This window comes from Carcharodon carcharias, chromosome 17, assembly GCF_017639515.1.
Source record: "Carcharodon carcharias isolate sCarCar2 chromosome 17, sCarCar2.pri, whole genome shotgun sequence".
Lineage (NCBI taxonomy): Eukaryota > Metazoa > Chordata > Chondrichthyes > Lamniformes > Lamnidae > Carcharodon > Carcharodon carcharias.
The window spans coordinates 102436282-102453504 of record NC_054483.1 but is presented as its reverse complement, the minus strand read 5'-3'; the positions used below and the strand labels follow the sequence as shown (position 1 = coordinate 102453504).

At 44.7% G+C, this 17223-nt stretch overlaps 1 protein-coding gene across 2 annotated transcripts in view; it reads right to left on the bottom strand.

The window, feature by feature from the left end:
- Nucleotides 1–6240: 6240 nt before the first annotated feature.
- LOC121289964 (solute carrier family 2, facilitated glucose transporter member 5-like) overlaps nt 6241–17223 on the bottom strand; it is a 97260-nt gene continuing 86277 nt past the window's right edge. Inside the window, exons 9-12 of one of the 2 annotated variants that reach the window (XM_041209981.1) lie at nt 14684–14785; nt 10253–10322; nt 7587–7714; nt 6241–6522 (exon numbers count right to left, since the gene is read on the bottom strand). In XM_041209981.1, the coding sequence (XP_041065915.1) occupies nt 6280–6522; nt 7587–7714; nt 10253–10322; nt 14684–14785 (543 nt within the window). In that variant the 3' untranslated portion in view covers nt 6241–6279. The remainder of the gene's footprint in view (nt 6523–7586; nt 7715–10252; nt 10323–14683; nt 14786–17223) is intronic. The other variant, XM_041209982.1, reaches the window with a different exon arrangement.

Here is a 17223-nt window from a genome sequence, read left to right as displayed (position 1 = left end):
CTATTTGAAGATGAGCAGTGGAGGTCACCCCAAGAGATATTTACCCCTCAATGGAAATCAAAAAAACAGAAGATCTGATCATTACCTCATTGCTTTGTGGGATCTTGCTGTGTGCAAATTGGCTGCTGTGCTTCCTACATTACAACCATGACTACACTTCAACATGTGCTTCATTAGCTGTAAAGCACTTTGGGACATCCTGAGATTGTGGAAGGCGCTATAGAAATGTAAGAATTTATTTTCGCTTAGAAGGCAGATGGAGCCTCTGCTTAATGTCTCAGCTGAAAGATGGCACTTTTGACAAAGCAGCACTCCCTCGGTACTGCACAGTGAGTAATTGATTCCAGTAATGCACTGATGGAATATCTGTGCAGATGTATTTCTAGCTCTACATTAACAACACAAAAGGGAGTGAAATTTGATTCTAAAGCATGCTGACACCTCAATGCACTGTCACCTGGAGAAAGGGCCGTGTAACACTGGCAGGTGGATATAGATCAACAGGAACTGGTAAGGCAAGGATGAGATAAAGGAGAGCAGGAGGTGGAGAGAGGAGTTTGGTAGTTAAAAGCTGAGGATAGAGCAGGTGATTGAGTTACAGCACATCTGTCACAAAGATGTGTGCAAAGCAATCCCCCTTTACAGTCATCCTCCAGCAACACAAAACCTAGAACATACTGCTTAAAAACTTTGCTGTCAATATCCTAATCCACAGCAAGTCCTGTCACCCATCACCCCTGTGTTCACTGACCTACAATGGCTCCTGACCCAGCCAAAGCCTCGATTTTAGAATTATCACCCCTATTTTCAAATCCCTCCACGGTTTCACCTCCTTTCTATCTCTGTAATCTCTTTCAGCCCAACAACCCTCTGGAATTTCTGCTTTCCTCCAGTTCTGGGATCTCCAATTCTTGGCATCCCCAATTTTAATCGCTTCACCATTGGTGGCTGTGCACTTAGCTGCCTGGGCCCCAAGCTCTGCAATTCCCTTCCTACACCTCCCTACCTCTCTCTTCTAATTTAAGACACTCCCCAAAACCTACCTCTTTGACCAAGCTTTTGGTCACCTGTCCTAATATCTCCTCAGGTGGTTCAGTGTCAAATTCAGTCTGATTATCACTCCCGTGAAGGACCTTAGGACTTTTTACTATTTTAATGGTGCTGTAAAATAATGGAAGATATTGTGGAAAGGACCAATCAGTTCACGCCAACATTTTTTGCCTTTCCACTTTTGTCGTGTATTCTGGAAGGGGAATCAATGATCGGGAGTAAAATGCATTTGAATTTCAACCCATGTTGCGACCTGGCACGTGGCTTGTTCCTTTCTAAAAAAAAATGTAATTTATTTTGACGTTTAAGTGGTCGCCAGTGATATGTAATCTGCCCAGTCAGCTTTATCCAGCAAAGCACAGAATATGGAAAGCTCACTGGCAGCATTTATCCATCCCCTTGCTCATCTGTGCACTCTTTAGCAGCAAGGCACAGATCACAGATGGATGATTTGCCTCTGGGGGGCGGGGGGCGGGGGGGGCGGTGGTGAGGGAGTGAAGAGGGGCTGGACCAGCCTTCACATCTTACCCATAAGCCAGTGTGTTGTACAATGTGATTATCTTGCTCCAAAATACCTGTTTAATGTTATTTCTGCTTCTTTCCCTCCCCTTGCTGTGTGTTTACTAATGGGCCTGGCTGTCTCTGGGTATAAGTTCCATGTGCTGCTAATTCCCTTGGCGAGCTACTAATGCTTGTTCTCTGCAAATGAGGAACATAATTAACACTAAATTAAGGTGATACAAATGAAGACAACACAAGGTCTGACAACATGAGTGGTTTGGGAGAACCGAGAGTGCCTGTGATTCATTTTTTTAATTTACTGTATAAATATACTCTTAGCTTAGCAAAAATAAAATAAAGAGTCTTTAAATGGAGTTTCACTTTCAATCCCCATTAAACTCAACTGCCCATATAATAGGACACAGCACACAAACCTGAGCTCGGAGGAGAGAAAAGACTGCAGCCTGTACTAAAACACCAGTGCTTGAAACTAATCACAAATTGTATCAAGTCGACAGCTTCGCTCGCTCATCTTCCAAGAGCAGCGAGGTTGCACAGCAATGTCCGACCCTCATAGCTCACGGATAGAGCGACGATACTCAGTACATTTCCTTTCTTCCATTTTTCCTGTCTCCACACCATCCCCTTCCGACTTCTCTCCTTCTCACTGACACCTCAGTTGTTTCCCACGGTATCAACAAGAACACACAAGAATTAGGAGCAGCAGTAGGCCATTCAGTCCCTCAAACCTGCTCTGCTGTTTGATAAGCTCGTGGCTGATCTGATTCTGGTCCCAGCTTCACTTTCCAGCCTGTCCCCTGTAACTCTTGTTGATCAAAGATCTAACTCAGCCTTGAATAAATTCAATGACCCAGCCTCCACTGCTCACTGGGGAAGAGAATTCCACAGACTAATGACCCTCTGAGAGAAAAAATTGTCATCTCAGTCTTAAACAGGAGACTCATAACTTTTAAACTGTGTCCCCTGGTTCTAGACTCCCCCCACAAGGGGAAATATCAACCCTATCAAGCCCCTCAGGATTTTATGTTTCACTAAGATCATCTCTCATTCTTCTAAACTCCAAAGGATATAGGCCCAACCTGTTGAACCTTTCCTCATAAAATAATCCCTTCATCCCAGGAATCAGTTCAGTATGGTACCCCTCTCCTCCAGCTACCCACCTTTGCTCCCTTCAGCCCAGGGGGATGCAGTTGTGGACTTTTACATCATGTAGCTAGTTTAGCTATTGCTCATTGCCAGATCTGATTGAATTGCATTAAGCACCATCAGGCCCCGTTCTCTTCTGCCATAACTGCTCACTATTGCAGAGTAAATCTGAAGGTAATGCCCAGCTTCCTTGGCAAGTTGTGCCTTCAGCTGGCTAGACCCAAAACTGTTAAAGTATCCAGGAAAAGGAAGGCAAAGAAAGATCATTCAGCATTTGCCAACTCCTGGTCACTATCAGTGGCCTTTTTTTTATATTTGTTTATAGGATGTGGGCATTGCTGGCTAGGCTGTTGCATTTATTTCCCATCCCTAATTGCCCTTGAGAAGGTGATGGTGAGCTGCCTTCTTGAACCGCAGCAGCCCTTGTGGTAAGGTACACCCACAGTGCTGTTAGGAAGGAAGTTCCAGGATTTTGACCCATTGACAATGAAGGAACAGTGATATATTTCCAAGTCAGGATGATGTGTGGCTTGGAGGGGAACTTCCAGGTGGTGGTGTCCCCATTTATCTGCTGCCCTTGTCCTTCTAGATGGCAGCGATCGTGGGTTTGGGAGGTGCTGCCTGAGGAACCTTGGTGAGTTCCTGCAGTGCATCTTGTAGATAGTACACACTGCTGCTACTGTGCGTCGGTGGTGGAGGGAGTGAATGTTTGTGGAAGTGATTGCCAATCAAGTGGGCTGCTTTGTCCTGGATGGTGTCAAGCTTCTTGAGTGTTGTGGGAGCTGCACTCATCCAGGCAAGTGGGGAGTATTCCATCACACTCCTGACTTGTGCCTTGTAGCTGGTGGACAGGCTCTGGGGAGACAGGAGGTGAGTTACTCACTGCAGAATTCCAAGTCTCTGACCTGCTTTTGTGGTCACAGTACTTATATGGTGGCTGGGTGAGTACAGACTGGGGCTGATACTCCCCTGGCACGGCCACATCACAACATGCACTGGAAAGCACTGGGCCCCTAGCCCATAAACAACAAAAACAAACTGCATTTATACTCCATCTTTAATGTAGCAACATTTCTTAAGGCGCTTAGGAATGTAAAAAACATTTAACACAGGGCTACATAAGGAGACCAAAAGCTGAGTCAAAAAGGCAGATTTTAACAAACATATGAATTAGGGGCAGGAGTAGGCCACTCAGCCCTTCGAGCCTGCTCCAGCATTCAATAAGATGATGGCTGATCTGATTTCAACTTCAACCCCACATTCCCAACTACCCACGATAACCCGCCCATTCCAGGCATTAGTTTAGTAAACCTTCTCTGAACTGCTTCCAATGCATTTACATCCTTCCTTAAATAAGGTGACCAATACTGTACACAGTACTCCAGATGTGGTCTCACCAGTGCCCTGTATAACTGAAGCAAAACCTCCCTACTTTTAACATTCTATTAGCTTTCCTAACTACTCGCCTGCATTCTAGCCTTTTGTGATTCATGCACTAGGACACCCAGATCCCTTTGCATCTCAGAGCTCTGCAACCTCTCCCCATTTAGACACAATGCTTCCTTTCCATTTCTTCTGCCAAACTGGACAATTTCACACTTTCCCGTGTTATATTCCATTTGCCCACTCATTTAGCCTCTCTATATCCCTTTGTAGCCTCCTTGTATCCTCTTCGCATCTTACTTTCTTACCTATCTTTGTGTCATCAGCAAATTTAGCAACCGTACCCTCTGTCCCTTCATCCAAGTCATTTATATAAATTGTACCAAGTTGTGGCCTCAGCATTGGTCCTTGTGGCACACCACTTGTTACATCTTGCCAACTAGAAAAAGACCCATTTTTGCCAACTCTCTGCTTCCCGTTGGCTAGCCAATCTTCTATCCATGCCAATATGTTACCCCCTACACCATGAGCTTTTATTTTCTGCAATAACCTTTGATGTGGCGCCTTATCAAATGCCTTCTGGAAATCTAAATACAGTACATCCACCAGTTCCCCTTTATTCATAGCATATGTTATTTCTCCTAAAGAAGGAAATCGAGATGGAGAGGTTAGGGTGGGAGTACAAACGGCAAATAATGATAATTAATTGTGGACCTATATTGTTTGTGATCACTAATAATGTTTATTTTTATTTGTTCTCAGTTTGAGGTTTACTCTCCATTCTCTGTTGTCCTTATAACTTGTTTGCCCAGCTCAGAGAGAGTCAAGAGTCAACTATGTTGGTGTGGGACTGGAGTCGCACGTAAGGTCAGATGGGGTAAGAATGGACCAGTTAGGTTTTTACGTGAATCTGACAACTTTGTGGTCACTTTTAGTGAGACCAACTTTTGATTTCCAGATTTATAAAACTGAATTCAAATTTTCAACTGGTCACAGTGGAATCTGAACTCCCAACCTCTGAATTTGGTTCTCTCTTTAACAACAACTTGCATTTATAGAGTGCCTTTAATTTAGTAAAACATGTCAAAGTGCGTCACAGGAGTGGTTATCAAATAAAACTTGAGACCAAGCTACATAGAAGAATGATGCCAATGGGAAGTAGAGAGATGGAGAGATTTAAGGAGGGAATTCAAAGCTTATGGTCCAGGTAACTGAAGACAGGCCCACCAACGGTGGAGCGATGGAAATCAAGGATGTGCAAGAGGTCAGAATTAGAGGAGCACAGATATTGTAGAGCTGGAGGAGATTACAGAGATAGGGAGGACAAAGCCAAGGGGGGATTTGGAAACAAGGATGAGAATTTTAAAATTGAGGTGTTGCAGACAGGGAGCTAGTGCAGGTCAGTGAGTACAGGAGTGAAAGTGAATCGGGACTTTCCTTCCGATGGTACAGGCAACAGTTTTGGATAAATACTAAATAATTGGTTGTTGTGATGTTGTTTGAGGGATTAGTAACAGCCAGGACACCTGAGATAACTCCCGTGTTCTTTTTCAAAACAGCGATTGTGATTTATTTTTTTGTTATCATCATCGTCAACAGTCCCTCAATTTGACGATGACACCTACTCATCCACTTGAGAAGGCAGCCAGGGCTTCGGTTTGACAGCTCATCTGAAAGTCAGCACCCCTGACAGTGCTGCACTCACTTCCGTAATGGGAGTGTTCACTTGGATTATGGCCTTCAGGTCTCTGGAGTGAGTCTTCTTTTTCAATTTATTCTTTCACGGGATGTGGGTATCGCTGGCTCGCTGTGGCTTGAGTTCACAACAGTGTGCCTGAAAAGCAAGAGCCCCAACGTCAAGGAGAATCAAGGGGCAGTGGTTTGGTGATGCCGTGTGTGGCTTGTGAAATGCTGTAGATGGCAGGAGGAAGGGAAGGTGGAGGGAGGTGTGGAACACCATGGTTTGTGTGACCCTGAGGAAGAATGAGTTAAGGTCGGGGATGGTGCAATGGTCGGCAAATTCAACAGAGTGGAGTCCAGCATGAGGGGGATGATCTTGGTGAACTGTGGGATGCTGGATTAATTGTCCATTATTAATAACATAAAAATCAGACAAAAGAAAATATCACCTGGTCCATCCAATCCTCCTGCACTTTATTAATCCATAAAATAACTTTCCTAGAAAAATCGAGAGCTTTCAAAATGTGTAGAACTATTTTCTAGAGTCCCATATCCCTTAAACTTCTTCAGTTGAAGCTCATCGAGTGATACCTGATATTTGGCTGCATTTTTGGAGGAAAACATCTGACTGATCTCCATAAAAGTTTTGTTTCTGGTTTCTGGGATCACAATATAAGCGTAGATGGCGACAATCCAACATATTCCACAAAACACCAGGTAACAGTAAGCTCCAGCAGACATCTGCAAAAACAGAGAACGTGCTTCACAAATTACATGCTCATTCAAGGCACTTGGACAAAACAGGGCACTCATAATGGCTCCTTCCGCATTCTAACCCCACAAATCTCCAACCTGGAATGTCAGAGGGCTGAGGTGCACTTACATGAGAATGTCTGAGGAGGTTCTCACCTCTAAGTCAGTAAACTGTGGGTTCAAATCCAGCTACAGGACTTTAACCCAGAAACCATGCTGAGACTCCCAATGCTAGTACTGCGCAGGCACTGAACAGTCGGAGGGTCAGTACTGAGGAGTGCTGTACTGTCGAAGAGTCAGTACTGAGGAGTGCTGTACTGTCGAAGGGTCAGTACGGAAGGAGTGCTGCACTGTCAGAGGGTCAATACTGAAGGAATGCTGCACTGTCAAAGGGTCAGTATTGAGTGAGTGCTGCACAGTTGGAGGGTCAGTACTGAGGGAGTGATGCACAGTTGGAGGGTCAATACTGAGGGAGTGCTGCACTGCCAGAGGGCCAGTACTTAAGGAGTGCTGCACTGTCAGACAGACAGCACTGAAGTGGTGCTGCACTGTCAGAGGGTCAGTACTGAGGGAGTGCTGCATTGTCAGAGGGTCAGTACTTAGGGAGTGCTGCACTGTCAGAGGCTCAGTACTGAAGGAGTGCTGCACTGTCGGAGGGTCAGTACTGAGGGAGTGCTGCACTGTCAGAGGGTCAGTACTGAGGGAGTGCTGCTCTGTCAGGGGGTCAGTACTGAGGGAGTGCTGCTCTGTCAGAAGGTCAGTACTGAGGGAGTGCTGCACTGTCAGAGGGTCAGTATTGAGGGAGTGCTGCTCTGTCAGAGGGTCAGTACTGAGGGTGAGTGCTGCACCTATGTGTTGCTGGGTATATCACAACATATATGACATAATAACAATATATGTTATTGGGTATAACAACGTATATATTATAATACATTGTGTTTATCATGTATTACACCCCTATGTATTATGTAATTTGTTTGGTATAACGTTGTTGGAAATGTACAATATGCCCTTGGTATGCATTTAGTATTAAGTGTTGCTACTGCACTAACCTGAAGGAATGGGAAGACGAAACCTACAGTGAAATTCGACAGCCAGTTCAGGGCCCCCCCAACGATGTAAGCAGCAGGACGATGTGACTGGGTAAAGAGCTCGGCAGTCATTAGAAACGGGACTCCCGCTGTACCACCGGAGAGAGAGTGAGAGGGGAATAGAGGGAGGAGAGAGAAAATAGAGAGGGAAAGGGAGTGCGAGAGAGAGAAGGAAAAAGTGACAGAGAGAGGAAACGGGCATAGAAATGGGAGGGAAAGCAGAGAATAGGAGAGAAAATGAGGGGAAGGGTGTGAAACATACAGGCATAGGGAGAACGAAAGAAAAGGGATACAGAGAGAAAGACAGAGAGAAAGAAAGTTAGAGAGAGAGAGGATGTTAAATAGAGAGAAAGATGGAGAGAGTTATAATAAAATAATGAAGAAAGTTATCAGACAGACCATGATGGGGAAAATGAAAATTGGTGACACACCGGTAGAGAAAGGCAGAGAAAGAGAGATACACAGCCAGAAGTCGAGGCACAGCAGCAGATAGATACGGTGAGAGAGAGAGTGAGATAAATACTCAAGAACATGGTATGGGGAAGGTAAGGAGGAAGAGAAAGAAGTTAGTTAGTTTACAAGAGCAATTGATGCCAATGTGCTATTTTGATCTATTTGCAGAAGTAGTTAAGAAACAAGCTGTACTGTCCACATTTTCAAAACCTGCATATACTTTATCTTTCAGAGTGACAATGTGATCAGTCCCAACTCCATTCATAATTCATTCTTCATAATCGCCTGCTCCCAGCCTGGTGCAGGGCAGGAGTGGGTGAAAGACGGTTTGAGTTCCCCTTGTCACCCTGACCCAGAAGCCCCCTCCCTATAACCCCCTCCATCCCCTACCCCCAACTGCTCTACAGACCTGTCCCACTGCAAGCAGAAAGAGAAGATTGAAATGTAAAAATTAAATGTCATCTGCTGTGTAGTACGTTCCAATGCTTGGCTTGCTCCCCCATTTGCTTAAATAGGGATGGCGATAGAGATCTAATCTAATACTCAGAGGATGCGTTTAGGAACAATTTAGTCCAGATTTGCATTATTTTTGCATAATGGCCATGACAGAGCTTAATGTGATAAAATGGATCTGAACTCTGAGTTGAGCGCCATTGTTCATTAAGAATAAAAGAGAGGATATATTCATCATTGTTTATATACAATGATCCATGAAAAGTACTAATTAAAGATGTAATTACACTGAATACATTCTCTGTTGTAAATGGAATATATTCTTCATGGACAATACCAATAAATCAACTACCTAAAATGCCAAGACCCACATTTATCATTCCCACTGTGCTCCTGCTAATTCACACTCGTTACTGTTCCACAAACTCACCGCCAGAATCAATTTGAGATGCTAAAGTTTTTATGGGGCCCATTGAGGTGAAGGGTCTCAGTGTTGGGAAATCAAATGCCACCCCCACCCCAACGTCCCTAGTTTCCCCTCCCCCAATGTCACCATGCATCAGCGTGGTGTGTGCTGGTCTGAATCAGCAGAGAGGGTTTGAGCCTTGCTCCAGAAATAGGCTGAGACTCTAGTGAAGGAAGGTCTCCAATGCATTGGAAAGGTCATCTATTGGATAAGACACTAAACTTGAGGACAGCGATTTCTATTGCTCCATTATTGGTGGCCGTTCTTTCAGCTGTCTGGGCCCTAAGCTCTGGAATTCGCTCCCTAAACCTCTCCACCTCTGTCTCTCTCTCTCCTCCTTATGCTGCTTAAACCCTATTTGACCAAGATTTTGTTTGATAATGCTTCTGTGAAGCACCCTGCAGAGATTGCACTCATCAGTCAGCCAACAACAACTTTTTTTTATTCATTCATGGGATGTGGGCATCACTGGCCAGGCCAGCATTTATGGCCCATCCAGAATTGCTCTTGTTCAGAGGGCGTTTAAGAGTCAACCACACTGCTATGGGCCTGGAGTCACATGTAGGCCAGACCAGGTGAAGACGGCAGATTTCCTTCCCTAAAGGATATTAGTGAACCAGATGGGTTTTTATGATGATCGGCAATGGTTTCGTGGTGATCACCAGACTTTTACTGAATTCAAATTTTGCCATCTGCTGTGGTGGGATTCGAACCTGGGTCCCCAGAGCATTATGCTGGCTGTCTGGAATACTAGCCTGGTGACAATACCACTACCCACCGCCTCCCCCAAATTTACATTTATATAGCACCTTTACCATAGTAAACTATCAAAGGGTGCTCCACAGCAGCATTATGAAACAAGATTTAACACTGAGCCCATAAGGAGGTATAAGGACAGATGACTAAAACCTTCATCAAAGAGGCAGCTGAAGGCACAGCCGAAAATGGTGGAGTGATTAAGGTCACGAGGCCAGAATTAGAGGAGCATGAATATCACAGAGGGTTGTGGGGCTGGGGGAGGTTACAGAGATAGGGAGGGGAGAGGCCATGGAGAGTTTTCAAAATAAGGATAAGCATTTTAAAAGTTAAGGGAACCAGAGTTTTGGAAGAACTGAAATTTACAGGCGTTGGAGATTATGAGACCTGCCAGGAGAGCATTGGAACAGTTAAGTAAGAGGCAACAAAACCTGGATGATGGTTTCAGCAGCAGATGGGCAGGTCACAAGTGTACATGGAGAGGAAGGTCTTTCTTTACCTGGTCCGACACAGAATCCAGCTATAATCCCCACAACACAAGCAACACTGGCATAGTGCATCCATGGAACCTGTCAGCATAGCAGCATGAGTAAGACAGTAAATAAATTCTCAGTGTAAAACATTCATCAACAAATGCAAGTTGTGCATGCAAAAGAAAAGAAGAAAGACCTTTGATTATGCTGTTTAAGAGGTTAGGGTTACTTCTCTTTAGTTCTGAAGAGTCATACGGACTCGAAATGTTAACTCTGTTTTTCTCTCCACAGATGCTGCCAGACCTGCTGAGTTTTCCCAGCATTTTCTGTTTTAATTTCAGATTTCCAGCATCTGCAGCATTTTGCTTTTATCTTAGGATTCAGCAAAATTTGATTCTCAACTTGTATCTTTAGCTCATTGTCCAAACTGCACTTTTCAGCAGTAACATCAAATTGCATCTATTTAGCAACTTTTATAGAATCAAATGTCCCAAGGTGCTTAACAAGAGCACAAATCAGACAAAAATCAACACTGAGCCACATTAGGAGATATTAGGTCAGGTGATCAAAAGTTTGGTCAAAGGGGTAATTTTTAAAATTTATTTGTTTATAGGATGTGTGCATCACTGGCTGGGCCAACATTTATTGCCCATCCCTAATTGCCCTTGAGAAGGTGATGGTGAGCTGCTTTCTTGAACTACTGCAGTCCAGGGGGTGTAGGTACAGCCACAGTGCTGTTAGGGAGGGAGTTCCAGGATTTTGACCCAGCGGCATTGAAGGAACAGCGATATATTTTCAAGTCAGGATGGTGAGTGGCTTAGAGGGGAACTTCCAATGGTGGTGTTCCCATGTGCCTGTTGCCCTTGTCCTTCTAGGTGGCTGAGGTCACGGGTTTGGAAGGTGCTGCTGAAGGAGCCTTGGTGAGTTATTGCAGTACATTTTGTAGATGGTACACATTGCTGCCACTGTGCATCGGTGGTGGAAGAAGTGAATGTTTAAGGTGGTGGATAGGAGGGAATGTTGGTGGATGTGGTGCCAATCAAGCGGGCTGCTTTGTCTTGGATGGTGTCAAGCTTCTTGAGTGTTGTGGGAGCTGCACTCATCCAGGCAAGTGGGGAGTATTCCATCACACTCCTGACTTGTGCCTTGTGGATGGTTGACAGATTTTGGGGAGTCAGGAGGTGAGTTACAGGATTCCTAGCCTCTGACCTGTTCTTATTGCCAGAGTATTTATATGGCTGATGCAGTTCAGTTTCTGGTCAATGGTAACCCCCGGGATGTTGATAGTAGGGGATTCAGTGGTGGTAATGCCATTGAACATCAAGGGACGATGGTTGGATTCTCTCTTGTTGGAGATGGTCATTGCCTGACACTTGTGTGGTGTGAACATAACTTTCCACTTGTTAACCCAAGCCTGGATATTATCCAGGTCTTGCTGCATTTGGACATGGACTGCTTCAGTATCTGAGGAGGTGCAAATGGTGCTGAACATTGTGCAATCATCAGCGAACATCCCCATTTATGACATTATGATGGAAGGAAGGTCATTGATGAAGCAGGTGAGGATGGTTTGACCTGGGACACTACCCTGAGGAACTCCTCCTGTAATGTCCTGCAGCTGAGATGATTGACCTCCAACAAACGCAACCATCTTCCCTTGTGCTGGGTATGACTTCACCAGCAGAGATTCTTCTCCCTGGTTTCCAGTGGTTCCTTGATGCCACAATTGGTCAAATGCTGCCTTGATGTCAAGGGCGGTCACTGTCAACTCACTTTTGTCCATCTTTTAAGGACTGTCTTAAAGGAGGACAGAGAGAGGCAGAGAGGCCTAGGGAGGGAATTCCAGAACTTATGCCTTAGGCAGCTGAAAGGTTGCCAATGCTGGAGCACTTAAAATCAGAGATGCTCAAGATGCCAGAATTTGAGGAGTGCAGAGACCTCACAGGGTTGCAGGGCTGAAGGAGATTACAGAGATAGCGATGGGGGGATTTGAGCATGAAGATAAGAATGTAAAATTAAGGCATTGCTGCATTGTGAGACCATGTAGGTCAGCGGGCACAGGGCACGATGGATGAATGGGTCTTGGTGTGAGTTTGGACATGGTGGCAGAGGGTGGATGAGGTACAGTTTATGGGAAGTGGAGGTCGACCAGGAGAGCACTGGCTCGGTCACCCATTTTTCACCCATTCTCTCTCACCTGTGATTCTAGGCAGTGGACATCAGTGGGATATTGTATCAGGAAGGCCATCACACCTGGACCTGCTCCTGTACTTGGCAGATGTTCATGTACAGTAGGATTTCACCAGCTAATTATTGGTAGCTGGATCATTGGCGAATGTGCCCCCATTGCCCCCCACACCACCCCTGGGTCCTAAGGAAGGGGCAATATATCTGAATATAGGGTCACTACAGGTGGATGAGCTCAGATTAGGGACCAAACCCATGAATCTGCTTGCACCACCCTTTAAGATTGCACAATTCAGATCACAGCAACTCACCATGTAAAATCTCATCTCTGGCTCTCTTGGCAATTACTGGAAATCTGTGCCCTCTGCTTACCAAACTTCGGAAGCTAAGAAACCAGATCAGGGCTCAGCCACTCGGATCCTCAAATCCGTTCCTCCATTTAATAAGATCATGGCTGATACTTAAGCTCAACTACACTTTCCTATTTGGTCCCCAAATCTCTCGATTCCCTGAGTATCCAAAAATCTCTCGATCTCAGTCGCGAATATACTCATCAAATTAGCACCTGCAAGCCGCGCAGTGAAGAGATTTCTCCTTATCTGAATCCAAAATGGATGACTCCTTATCCCAAGACTATGTTCCCTAGTTCTAGAACAGTGCTTCCAAACTATTTTCCAATGGCTCCATTTTAACAATTGAAAATTAACGTGACCCCAGGTGTCAACAAAAACAAAATAGCAATAAAGTAGCATAGTAAGATTCCATATATAATCAAATTTGTGTGTATTATAGATCAACATATAACACATCATATAAATATGAAACTTGGTGTTTTTAAAGTACTTTGTAAAATGTTATTATTTTATGTACTCGTTAGGTTTCAGCCAAGCTCTTCATATTCCCTGATGTCAGAAGACTCAGTGAAGTTCCTCTCCTCCACCCACCACATAGGCGTCTTCCCAACGCCTCCCTCCAATTACTCAGCAGCCCTTCTTCCCAAACCCTCCATCCACTTACTCAGCAACCCCTCTTCTCAATTGCTCTCCACCCCCACCCCCTCTCCATGCACACACATGTGCAAACACAGATCTTCCCAACAACCCCCAACTTAGTCACTCGAGCTCACTGCAAAATTTGTTTTCTGAAGTTACAGAGCACTTTGGGCTCCCCGTGCTGTTTGGTAGGATTGATCCAGTGGGTCCAGGGCTGTCCCACCAGTGCCTCCAGACTGGGCAGTCTCCTCTCCAAAGTCTCCATTGCTGATCAGAGGAGGGGGAGCTCATGATCCCCATTGTGACCACTGTCACCCCATCGGTGGTTGCAACCACGGTTTGGGAATCGCTGTTCTAGACTCCCCAGCCAATGGAAACAGCCTCTCAGCATCTACCCTCTATAGGGGAGGCGATGATGTAGTGGTATTGTCGCTGGGCTAGTAATCCAGAGAGCCAGGATAATGCTCTGGGGACCTGTGTTTGAATCCTGCTATGGCAGATGGTGGAATTTGAATTCAATGGAATTGAAACCATGATGACCATGAAACGATTGTTGATTGTTGTAAAAACTTAGTTCACTACTGTCCTTTAGGGAAGGAAACCTGCCGTCCTTACCTGCTCTGACCTATATGTGACTCCAGACCCCACAGCAATGTGTTTGACTCTTAAATGCCCTCTGAAGGGCAATTAGGGATGAGCAATAAATGCTGACCTAGCCAGCAATGCCTATGTCCAATGAATTAAAAAAAAGTCTTCTCAGAATCTTAGCTGTTTCAATGGGATCATTACTCATTCTTCTAAATTCCAGAAGGTATAGGCCCATTCTACTCAATCTTTCCTCATAGGATGACCTTCTCATCTTCTGCTGGTGGAAACAGTTTCTCCTTATTTCCCTATCATAGATTTTGAATGCTTCAGATCTCCCATTCATCTTCTCTAAGGAGATGGATCCCAGTTTCTCCACATAACTAAAGTCTTTCACCTCTGGTACCATTCTAGTAAATCTCCTCTGCACTCTCTCCTAGACCCTTCCTGAAATATGGTGCCCAGAGTTGAGCATGATGCTCTAGCTGGGGCCAAAGTACATCATTGGTTGTTAATACGCTTTGGGATGTCCTGAAGTGGTAAATAGCGCTTTAGAAATGCAAGTCCTTTCTTGCCTGTTCACGTGTTTACTGTGGGCTGTGTGAGCACCAAGTGAGCATTGAGCAGAGAGCCTGTCAGTTAATTAATGATGTGATGAATCATATTGTGCAAACAGAGTGAATCGGGAATTACCTCAAATAGTAATGACATCGTAATCCCAGCACAGGAAAATCCCATAAAGCTGAATCCACCAATTAGTAGCGGACGCCTCCCCACCCTCTCGATAGTTAAACTCTGAAGTGCGAAGAGGAACAAAAAAGAACGAATCAAACGGTGTCAATGCAGGAATGTGACCCACTCTGTACACTGAGTTAGGGCCCATTAATTCAGGCTGCGCAGCACCTGCTTTATCAAATGCTACGTGACTTCCAATAGTTCCCAAAATGGACTGCAGGAAGATCGCTATCCACCAGATTGGGTGAGGACAAACAAGAGGCGTCTGAGCCCCAAAATCCTCAACATCCAGCCAATGTCCCACAGCTAGGCCAACTGATTTTACCCATACCCCCTGATTCCACCTCCTGAACCTTCACATGACACTCCCCCCTCATCTTGAGATCCACAATGCCCAAATCACCCACCCCACCCCAATCCACCCCGGGATATCCGGGATTGAGATACAGACTGGAATCTAATCGAGAGGTTCGGGGTGGTTTATATATCGAATAACAGATACCCAGGAGTGAGTTACAGGCTAAATCTAATCGAGGGGTTCAGGTAGTTTATATATAGAATAACAGATACCTGGGGGTGAGTTACAGACTGGAATCTAATCGAGGGGTTTGGGGGGTTTATATATAGAATAACAGATACCCAGGAGTGAGTTAGAGGCTGGAATCTAATTGAGGGGTTTGAGTGGTTTATATATAGAATAACAGATACCTGGGGGTGAGTTACAGACTGGAATCTCATCAAGGGGTTTGGGGGGTTTATATATAGAATAACAAATACCCGGGAGGGAGTTACAGGCTGGAATCTAATCAAGGGGTTTGGGGTGGTTTATATATAGAATAACAGATACCCGGGAGTGAGTTACAGACTGGAATCTAATTGAGGGGTTCAGGGTGGTTTATATCTAGACTAACAGATACCCGGGAGTGAGTTACTAATGGATGTGAGCCTATATAGTAGTGTTTAGCACTTTGATGTCACGTTATTGGCCTTGTTGATGAACAAGGTTCAATGAAATCAGAATTAATTAATGTAGCTCCTTACTCTTCCCTTTCCTTAAGATGGAGGCAATGGCATAGTGGTATTGTCACTAGCTAGTAGTCCTGAGACCCAGGATAACGCTTTGGGAACCTGGGTAGGAATTCTGCCATAGTGGGTGATGAAATTTGAATTCAGTAAAAATCTGGAACTAAAAGTCTGATGATGACCATGAAACCATTGCTGACGTGACTTCAGACCCACAGCAATGTGGTTGACTCTTAAATACTCTCTGAACAGGGCCAATTAGGGATGGGCAATAAATGCTGGCCTAGCCAGCGATGCCCACATCTCATGAATGAATGAAAGCCTGGCCAGGACTAGTGATGTGATATAGATTCCTACAGCACAGGAAGAGGTTATTCAGCCCATCAAATCTGTGCCAGCTCTTCGACAGAGCTATCCAATTAGTCTGACTCCCTCTGCTCTTTCCTGTAGTCCTGCAAATATTTCCTTTTCAAGTATTTATCTAATTTCCCATTTGAAAGTTTTGAATGAACATCCTTCCACTGCCCTTTCAAGCAGCGAATTCCAGACCACAACAATTCTCTGTGTAAAAAATAACTCTCCTTATTTCCGCCTGCTTCTTTATCCAATTATTTTAAGTCTGTGCCCTCTGGTTGCTGACCTTCCCAGCTGTGGAAAGTTTCTCCTCATGATTTTTAACGCATCAATTAAATCTCTCCGTAACTTTCTCTGCTGTAAGAAGAACAATCTCAGTCCCTATGTAACTGAATCCTGCACTGCTGGCTCCTGCTAGTAAACATCCCAAACATAGGACAAACCTTCTAAGAAACCTCCTGGAGTCCGTGCAAAATGAGTTCCACCAACGGGAGGTGAAGGTAAACAGGGGTAGGACAGTGTAACAAATGGTTGTAATTTTATAACCAATCCTTCCAGTTCCACTGGGTAACATTGGCTCCCTCACCCAGGACCAATATCAATGACAGCACTGTGAGTTTCCGTGAGTAACTATGTGCGGCTGGGGTTAAAGTTCTTGCCGTGGTTCTAGGAGGTTCTTATAACTGCCAGCATATCTGAGCTGGAGTCTTAGCCCAGTCTGTGAGAGAGGATTCATTTTCAAATCTACACCATCTTCTGTTTATTAAAGGCAAAACGCACCCAGCAATTTCACTCCTGGGACCAAAAACCACCAGCATTAGTCTCTTTAATTGTCAAAAATCTTATTCAGTATTATATAGCGTGGGTCAGACTCCACTTAAAATGGGAGAGAGCAGCTCACAGAATAAATTCTGCTGTTAGTTGAAGTAATGATCAGGGAAATGCAGAATCCTCTCCTCACAAATCAGTTGCTGCACATCCATTGTGTGCTATTGTGTAGCAAGAGCAAATAATCCAGCCAAGAACTTCGAGAGAAAGATAGCAACATGGGGAGGAAAGGGAGAGGGAGAGAGAGAGAAAGGAACAGACAGAGAGAGAGAGTGAAGGGAACAGAGGAAGGG